This window comes from Lampris incognitus, chromosome 18 (genome assembly GCF_029633865.1).
Source record: "Lampris incognitus isolate fLamInc1 chromosome 18, fLamInc1.hap2, whole genome shotgun sequence".
NCBI classification, from domain to species: domain Eukaryota; kingdom Metazoa; phylum Chordata; class Actinopteri; order Lampriformes; family Lampridae; genus Lampris; species Lampris incognitus.
Window position 1 is genome coordinate 8,475,459 of NC_079228.1, and position 10,087 is coordinate 8,485,545.

Consider the following 10,087-nt stretch of genomic DNA (forward strand, 5'->3'; position numbering starts at 1 on the left):
TACACTACACTATACTATACTATACTACACTATACTATACTACAATATACCATACTACACTACACTATACTACAATATACTATACTGCACTACACTATACACTGCACTACACTATACTACACTACACTACACTAAACTATACTATACTATACTACACTACACTACACTATACACTACACCACACTATACTATACTACACTATACACTACCCTATACAACAATATACTACACTACACTACACTACACTACACTATACTATACTATACTATACTATACTATACTATACTATACTATAAAGTATTCTGATTCTGATTTCTAGCCTTGAAATCCCCGTTTGCAGTAGTTTGCTGCACAGAAATGGTAGTTGGTCATGTCGACAGTTTTTTGTACATGAATTGTCAAAGCATTTACACTGTGGCAAAATCTGGAAATGCAAGCCAAAAGCATTAAGGCAAAATATTTGTTTAACAATCATAAAATGGCAGAAGTGGTTAAAGTGAGAGGGTATCAAGTGTACATCTGCTACCTGCTATGCCAAGCATCTGAATCCCTGAGCCTTGCTGTCTCTCAACACCGACAGAGCAAGCTGCACATGGAGGGCTTCCGCAGTCTCAAAGAGGGCGAGGCGGTGGAGTTCACCTTTAAGAAATCATCCAAAGGTCTGGAGTCTCTCCGGGTTACTGGGCCGAACGGAGTCCCGTGTGTGGGCAGCGAGAGGAGACCCAAGGGTGCCCAGAAACGACGCTCCAGGGGAGACAAGTGAGTCTGTAAATGCCATATCTATACTTAGGATTCAAGAGCTGCAGTAGTCAAAAGGAAATTACAGCTTGACAGGCCTGATCGTTATCAGGAATCAGGAGCAATTTATTGTCATTTCTTACATGCACTTGCATACACAAAGGAACAAAATTTATTTTCCCCCAGCCCACAGCAGTGCAACACAAAAAAACACACAGCCACAATTAACCAAAAATGACCACCAAAAACATACAAAAACAGAGACACCGAAGCAAAACAACCCCACACAAAAAGTTAACAAGAAAGTCCACTCAGTCCAACACAGTCCAAAAAACTCCACTGTCCAGAGAACAAACTCCAGCCAGGATGACTGTGGGAACTGCCGGTCTGCATGAGCTAGCAGTTAGCTTAGCCTGCCCCGCTTCTGCATCCTGTCAGACCGCTCTCAGTGTTTCCTCTTCAGGCGCAGTACCAGTCAGGGCCGTGGTCCCTGGGCCCATTGGATGAAGCAGACCAGGCTGCCTCAGCCGATCCAACGCCAGCTCTCCCAGCCAGACACCTTCGACACACCTCCCCCGCACGCCACACGACGACACAGTCGCAGACAAAAACGCTGCTCAGTCGACGCTAGGCGAGGCCGCCGCCAGACCGCCTCGGTGTTTCCTCCAGGGTACAGCTCCAGGCAGGGCCGTAAGCTCCAGGCAAGGCCGTAAGCTCCAGGCAGGGCCATACAGCTCCAGGCAGGGCCATACAGCTCCAGGCAGGGCCGTAAGCTCCAGGCAGGGCCGTAAGCTCCAGGCAGGGCCGTAAGCTCCAGGCAGGGCCATACAGCTCCAGGCAGGGCCATACAGCTCCAGGCAGGGCCGTAAGCTCTAGGCAGGGCCGTAAGCTCTAGGCAGGGCCGTAAGCTCTAGGCAGGGCCATACAGCTCCAGGCAGGGCCGTAAGCTCCAGGCAGGGCCGTAAGCTCCAGGCAGGGCCGTAAGCTCCAGGCAGGGCCATACAGCTCCAGGCAGGGCCATACAGCTCCAGGCAGGGCCGTAAGCTCCAGGCAGGGCCGTAAGCTCCAGGCAAGGCCATACACTTCCAGGCAGGGCCGTAAGCTCGAGGCAGGGCCGTAAGCTCCAGGCAGGGCCATAAAGCTCCAGGCAGGGCCGTAAGCTCCAGGCAGGGCCGTAAGCTCCAGGCAGGGCCATACAGCTCCAGGCAGGGCCATACAGCTCCAGGCAGGGCCATAAAGCTCCAGGCAAGGCCGTACAGCTCCAGGCAGGGCCGTAAGCTCCAGGCAGGGCCTTAAGCTCCAGGCAGGGCCATACAGCTCCATGCAGGGCCGTAAGCTCCAGGCAGGGCTGTAAGCTCCAGGCAGGGCCGTAAGCTCCAGGCAGGGCCATACAGCTCCATGCAGGGCCGTAAGCTCCAGGCAGGGCCGTAAGCTCCAGGCAGGGCCATACAGCTCCAGGCAGGGCCGTAAGCTCCAGGCAGGGCCATACAGCTCCAGGCAGGGCCGTAAGCTCCAGGCAGGGCCGTAAGCTCCAGGCAGGGCCACACAGCTCCAGGCAGGGCCATAAGCTCCAGGCAGGGCCATACAGCTCCAGGCAGGGCCATAAGCTCCAGGCAGGGCCGTAAGCTCCAGGCAGGGCCATACAGCTCCAGGCAGGGCCGTAAGCTCCAGGCAGGGCCGTAAGCTCCAGGCACGGCCGTAAGCTCCAGGCAGGGCCGTAAGCTCCAGGCAGGGCCACACAACTCCAGGCAGGGCCATAAGCTCCAGGCAGGGCCGTAAGCTCCAGGCAGGGCCGTAAGCTCCAGGCAGGGCCACACAGCTCCAGGCAGGGCCATACAGCTCCAGGCAGGGCCATACAGCTCCAGGCAGGGCCATACAGCCCCAGGCAGGGCCATACAGCTCCAGGCAGGGCCGTAAGCTCCAGGCAGGGCCGTAAGCTCCAGGCAGGGCCGTACAGCTCCAGGCAGGGCCACACAGCTCCAGGCAGGGCCACACGGCTCCAGGCAGGGCCATACAGCTCCAGGCAGGGCCGTAAGCTCCAGGCAGGGCCATACAGCTCCAGGCAGGGCCGTAAGCTCCAGGCAGGGCCGTAAGCTCCAGGCAGGGCCGTACAGATCCAGGCAGGGCCATAAGCTCCAGGCAAGGCCGTACAGCTCCAGGCAGGGCCGTAAGCTCCAGGCAGGGCCATAAGCTCCAGGCAAGGCCGTACAGCTCCAGGCAGGGCCATAAGCTCCAGGCAAGGCCGTACAGCTCCAGGCAGGGCCGTAAGCTCCAGGCAGGGCCGTAAGCTCCAGGCAAGGCCGTACAGCTCCAGGCAGGGCCGTAAGCTCCAGGCAGGGCCATACAGCTCCAGGCAGGGCCATAAAGCTCCAGGCAAGGCCGTACAGCTTCAGGCAGGGCCGTAAGCTCCAGGCAGGGCCATACAGCTCCAGGCAGGGCCATAAAGCTCCAGGCAAGGCCGTACAGCTTCAGGCAGGGCCGTAAGCTCCAGGCAGGGCCAGAAGCTCTCTCAGCCGAGCCAACGCCAGCTCTCCGAGCCATTAAAGAAAAAAATCGACAAACAAAATAAAAAACCTTCACACGAAGACACAAACTTAGACGCAGACGTGGACAAAGACGCTGCACTGGGTGAGGCCGCCGCAAACGCGAGTTCGCGCCGCCATCTTCCCACTTATCATTCATCTTAGTTAATGCGTTAATACTCGTGAAGTGTTATTTAAGAGTTAGGCCAGCTGTGATGCTCTCTCTGAAGTAACCACCGTCATCTGAGAATAGCGGAGAGAGACACAAACTAAAGACTTTGCTGACTGAGGACCTTTTGTCGGGTTTGCAGGGTGGTGGGCTGACCTGCATCAGTAGGTAGTTTGGTCTCTGCAGACGTGGACCCAACAGCTTCAACCCCCCCACCTCTTCTGCACCGCCTTCAAATGAACCATACAAGACTTTATCACAGGACAACTACACCAAGCGGACGATCTACAGATGAAAGCTGCTGGCATTCATTCTGACCTTATTTCTATTCATTTTGATCCTATTTGACTCTTCTTTGGTAGATTTCTGTGCTACTATAGTTAATTGAGGCAAGTGACATGAAAGCATGGTGCTCAATGTGACCACACTAATATCTCAGTCTGCAGTGTTAAAATAAATTGCACGACTTCCTGTCGGCAAATACTGAACCAGATCTGATTGTGTTCAGATGTTCCTTTCCTCTTTCCTCGCTGGCTCCCAAACATAAATGCCGTATTCAGGGGTGGAATGGAGCCCATCCGTCTAATTGATAGCAGATGTAGATGCCTGACAGAGGTCAGAGGTCAGCCCTGCCATGGCAGCAATGGGGTGTGATGTGTAAATGAGGTGGTGGCGGTATTGGTAGTGATGGGCAGGGAGGGAGGGAGAGTGACGGGGGCAGCCCGAAAGAGCTAGGGTCAGAGTTCAAAGGTCACTGTAGTATTGCAACAAAGAGCTCTCTCTCCCACCCTCATGGCCACACAGATCAATACCAACCCTTCCATGGAAGAATGGGGGGGGGGGGGAGCAGGAAGTGGTGGTTAGCTTTGAAGTGATCAAAGGCTTGATCTGTGTTCAATCCCAGTTCTTCCACTAAGACGTTGTGTTTTGAAAGTGGAATAAAGTTTTGATTTGGGTGAGCACACGTTTTACCAGCCAGCTGCTGGAAATAGTTGTATCACAAAATAGTTCAGAATCAGAAATCCTTTATTTGTCATCTCATTTCATGCACTTGAGCACATGAGAAACATCGTTGCCCCCAGACCACAGCAGTGCAACACAAAGACAAAAACACATATCCAAAAACTATGGAAACTACAAGAACACGTATATCCAAACTAACACACATATCCAAACTAACGCACATATCCAAACCAACACATATATCCAAACTAACACATATATCCAAACCAACACATATATCCAAACTAACACATATATCCAAACCAACACATATATCCAAACTAACACACACATCCAAACTAACACATATATCCAAACTAACACATATATCCAAACTAACACATATATCCAAACTAACACATATACCCAAACCAACACATATATCCAAACCAACACATATATCCAAACTAACACACATATCCAAACTAACACACATATCTAAACTAAAAAAAAAAAACACTGTCCAGGAGAACGAATACCGACTGTCGGAACAGCCAGTCTGCATGGGCTAGCAGTTAGCTTAGTCTGCCCGCTTCTGCATCCTGTCAGACCGCCCTCGGTGTTTCCTCTTCGGGCACAGCTCTGGTCAGGGCCGTGGTCCCTGGGCCCACAGGATGCAGCAGACCAGGCTCTCCCAGCCGATCCAACGCCAGCTCTCCCAGCCAGACGCCTTCGACACACCTCCCCGCACTCCACATGATGACACTAAAAACAAAGTCAATGCCAGGCGAGGCTGCCGACAGACCGCCCTCGGTGTTATTGGAACTGCCAGGTCTGCATGGGCTAGTGATGGCTGCATCAGTGTCTACATTAACGCACCCGGTATGACCAAATTTAAAGGCTTCTCTGTTTCGGTTCTCCTCTCTATGCACCTCACTTTGGATAAGAATATAAATCAGCCTTGTAAGTTAGAAGTACCTTGCACAGGGAGACATGCACCATGGGATGTCCATCCCGTCTCCATGCACTCTGCAGCACCGATGGAGATGAATACCGTGCCATGAAGGCCCATTAAATCAGGTTAAGACAAATGTATACTAGTCATATAATAGTTGTGAGTGTTATACTATAGGTTTATATTGTAATTCCCATGGTTCCACTTAAGTAACAACTGTATTCCACTTTCGGTGTGGGACAATGGCGGCCCATTCGTGTTTGCAGCGGCCTCACCCAGTACCGTCCATGCAGGGTCTTTGTCCACATCTGCATCTAAGTTTGTCTTCGTTTGATGGCTGGGAGAGCTTGGTCTGCTGCGTCCTGTGGGCTCAGGGACCAAGGCCCTGCCTGGAGCTGTGCCCTAAGAGGGCACACCGAGGGCGGTCTGAAAGGACGCAGAAGCGGGGCAAGCTAAGCTAACCGCTAGCCCATGCAGACCACCACGCCACCTGGACGCCCCTATAGCATCACTTCTGTGTAGATAATTGCCTACTGAGTGTACAGCAACACAGGTAAACAGTAGGTACAGCACGATAGAGAGGTCAGATGGCCTGTTCTGGTTGTGTACGGAGATGTAGAGTCAATATCAAGGTGACACTGGCAACAAGGCTGCCTCCTCCCCTTCCCTTTCTGCAAAGAGTAAAAGCACCCCCAGTCAAACCGACAGTGTAGTTAGACAAGATGCAGGAGGTTTAACAGCTTGGTGCTGATCAAGAAGGCTGTGCTGGGAGCCAAACACGCATGATCACATCTGTACTACACACTTTGTCATCACACATGAGTTTTTGGCACAGTGGTGCAGTGGTTAGTGCGGTCACCTCCCAGCAAGAAGATCCTGGGTTCGAGCCCCGGGGTAGTCCAACCTGGGGGATCGTCCCGTGTCGTCCTCTGTGTGGAGTTTGAATGTTCTCCCCGTGTCTGCGTGGGGGGTTTCCTCCCACAGTCCAAACACATGTTTTTTTTTTTAATCACATCTTATTTGTGGACCATGTACCGGACTGTTGTGGTGAAGAGGGAGCTGAGCTGGAAGGCAAAGCTCTCAATTTACCAGTCAATCTTCGTTCCAACCCTCACCTATGGTCATGAGCTTTGGGTAGTGACCAAAACGGTGAGATCGCAGATACAAGCGGCTGAAATTAGTTTCCTTCCTAGGGTGTCTGGGCTTAGCCTTAGAGATAGGCGGAGGAGCTCGGACATCTGGAGGGAGCTCGGAGTAGAGCCGCTGCTCCTTCGCGATGAAAGGAGCCAGTTGAGGTGGTTCGGGCATCTGATTGGGATGCTTCCTGGGCGCCTTCCTTTGGAGGTTTTCCGGGCATGTCCAACTGGGAGGAGACCCCGGGGTAAACCCAGAACTTGCTGGAGGGACTACATGTCCAATCTGGCCTGGCAACACCTTGGGATCCCCCAGGAGGAGCTGGAGGGTGTTGCTGGGGAGAGGGACGTCTGGAGGGCCCTGCTTAGCTTGCTGCCACCACAACCCTGGAGAAGCGGCTGAAGATCAAATCAGATTAGATCAGATCTTATTTGGCTGTTAGATGTCGCTTCTTGCCTCCTGATCTAGTGATGGTGCCACAAGAAAGCAGGGCTACACAGAATTCTCAATACTAAGGGATCCATTTATTTGGCATAAACAGCAAAAGGGCAGCCAGACGCTCTTACAGGAGTTGTTTTCAGCATCCTGGCTAACTGTCCTGTAGCATGGCCCGTTCTCCTCTTCCTCTGTACAGACTAATGGGTGGATGACATGTGCTGCAGGTCTAGCTGGCCTACTAGACTGCTAGGCTACTGGCATTGATGGCACTGTTTAATTTGGCATTACTGTCAACATATATGGACAAAGGTAAAGCTAGCCACTCAAATAGGTCTCAGTGCCAATGTGCACGTCACTTCATTTGTAATTTGATTCTGTAAAAACCAAAATGAGCATGTTTACCTTTCCTGGTAAACAACCAGCTGACCTGCAGTGTGATCTACATGTCTGTCCATCCATCCATCCATCCATCCGTCCATCCATTAGCCAAACCGCTTATCCTGCTCTCAGGGTTGCGGGGATGCTGGAGCCTATCCCAGCAGTCATTGGCCAGCAGGCGGGGAGACACCCTGGATAGACCGCCAGTACAAGCACCAAGGCCGAACTGACAACAGGACACAGTGGGCAAGGAGAACCAAAGTAGTTCAAACATAAAATATATAAAATATATAAAATATACAGACCAAGGAAACAAGCGAACTGCAGACAACAGACGCATACTATCTACTGTTTAACAACTGGACGGCAGTGGGGACAAAGGAAGCCCCGTACCTCTTAGTCCTAATACAGGGCATCCTCAACCGACGACCTGGAGGTAGCAGCTCAAACTCTGGCCGAAGGGGGCGACCTTGGCACTCCAGAAGGGAAGTAGCCTTTCTGAACACCTTCCTGTTATAGAGGGCTGGGCTTGGCGTCTCCCTGAACTCTTACTAGCCCATCTGATGACGAACTGGACCCAGAACTAAACATATGAGACTTGATAACAAGCTCAGAAAAAAAACTAGCCCACCGAGGACGAGACAACATAGAAAAACAACAATAAGAAAGAAAGAAGAAACTAGCTGCGGGCGCCGGACTGAGCATGCGCCAGCCAGTCCGGCGCATGCTCAGTCCAGCTATATTTAGAATGCCAGCGGTAACGCCGCACCGTTTCTGAGAGAACACTGGTATCACCTTCAGGTGGAAACTGAAAACATTTAAAAAATAATAATCATACAAATTCCAACGTCTACAACAACGTGACTGGAGGGAGGCTGGGTCGCAGTCCACGTGTACCCGGATCACCTTAAAGTTTGTTTGAGCGCCGGAGTTGGGTCGAGTGGGTCAGCTCCAGCTCCAGTCAGTATGTCAGTACGAAACGTTGCTCTGGAGGCGTCGAACTCGCAGGCCGAGAGGTCCACCCATGTGAAGCTCGAATTAAAGTGGGTACCTGTAGTAGTCTGGGTGTAGTTGTGCAGGTGTGCAGGTAACTGCGAGTCCACCTGACGGTGCCTGCTTAACAGATGGACGAGAAACTGTCAAGGCCGTCTCAATGTGTTGTGTTTTTGTGTTTTTACCAGACTTTAACTGGCATACAGCAGTGTTTCTCAACCGGGGGTCCGCGGACCCCTAGTGGTCCGTGGTGTAATTGCAAGGGGTCCGTGAAAATAAAATATCTTTAAAAAAAGATCCTATGACATTTATAGAAACAGGATTATTTTACTCAAATGTGACTGAGACCTTTATCTACCTAAACTATAAAGGGTAACAGGACTTTTTTCTCTAATTACATCTGTTTCACAAGTGTCATTTATTGTATTTTAATAAGAGATCTCGCTCCCGTTTGCATTGTTAAAAGTTACTGCATAAAAGTTCTGTTGTTACATATATCTGAAAGTTACTGAATAAATATTCTGTTTTGTTACATATATCTGAAAGTTACTGAATACATATTCAGTTTTGTTACATATATCTGAAAGTTACTGAATACATATTCTGTTTTGTTACATATATCTGAAAGTTACTGAATACATATTCTGTTTTGTTACATATATCTGAAAGTTACTGCATAAGAATTCTGTTTTGTTAACTATATCTAAGTTACAACTGAAAGCTCTTATTTTTGCCCCAAAGAGTGAATAAATGCTATAATGCAATTTAAAATGCAGTTTCTACCGTTTCTATCAAATTGCAACCCTCCTCCCCCAAGATCAGGTGGAGGGGTCCTCAGGGTAGATCAAAAATACGCAGGGGGGTCCAGGACCCCAAAAAGGTTGAGAACCACAGGATGCATACATCCAAAACAAAGGCTGTGATGTCAGCCTTTTACAAGAGGCCGTCACTTGAATGTAAATATCAGTTTATTGCGAGTCTCCAGAAAAGTAATAAATAATAATAACAACTTTATTTACATACAAAAAACCAACGTCATCAAACGTTTGACGGTCCTGCCCCGTTGAGACCAAGCTTGGAGTATACTGCCCCCTGCTGGAACAACGTCACTATATCCTCTCACTGCACAGAACAGGAATTCATTGTTGTGCTGCAAGTTAATGAGAACCTTCTTGTCTTTGGAAAACAAGAAAGACCTCATCGTTTATAGGAAAGTCAATAAAACATTCTGAATACTCTATGTTGCTTTTATGTAACTGATACAAAGAGTGTCTGTCATGTTCTGATCTGCGTTTTCTTCCCGTGGTTCAGATGCTACAACTGTGGAGGGCCGGACCACCACGCCAAACAATGCCAGCTGCCCCCTCAGCCTAAAAAGTGCCATTTCTGTCAGAGCGCCTCTCACATGGTCGCCAGCTGTCCGGCCAAAGCACAGCCGTCCTCGCCGGGCGCCCAGGGAACAGCCGCCCGGCTGAGGGCCGAGGGCCGGAGACCGGCCCAGCCTGCGCGCGGGGCCGACTGAACGCTCCAGGGCCACCGAAGAAGAGCTGTTCACAGGGAAAACGCTGCAACCAACTACCTCGGCTGTCCTGTTCTGAGAAATCGCTCGGATGTCGATCAGAAGGACTGCCAGGAGACGTATCCACCTTCAAAATGCCAATGACTTCTCCCCCCCCCCTCCCCCCCGGTTATTTTGCTTTTCTGCGTTACACAAGTGGTCCTAGTTTTTGTAATTAAGCAACGAAAAAACGCAGGGATGTTCCCCTTGACTTTGTGTCGGCGTCTTACAACACGGGCAACACGAAGGGTAGCCAGACC

At 50.6% G+C, this 10,087-nt stretch overlaps 1 protein-coding gene across 1 annotated transcript in view; it reads left to right on the top strand.

The window, feature by feature from the left end:
• LOC130128306 (protein lin-28 homolog A-like) overlaps positions 1 to 9,791 on the top strand; it is a 31,020-nt gene extending 21,229 nt beyond the window's left edge. The window contains exons 4-5 of the mRNA XM_056297945.1: positions 581 to 759; positions 9,581 to 9,791. Coding sequence (XP_056153920.1) covers positions 581 to 759; positions 9,581 to 9,791 — 390 coding nt within the window. The remainder of the gene's footprint in view (positions 1 to 580; positions 760 to 9,580) is intronic.
• The last annotated feature ends 296 nt before the right edge of the window (positions 9,792 to 10,087 follow it).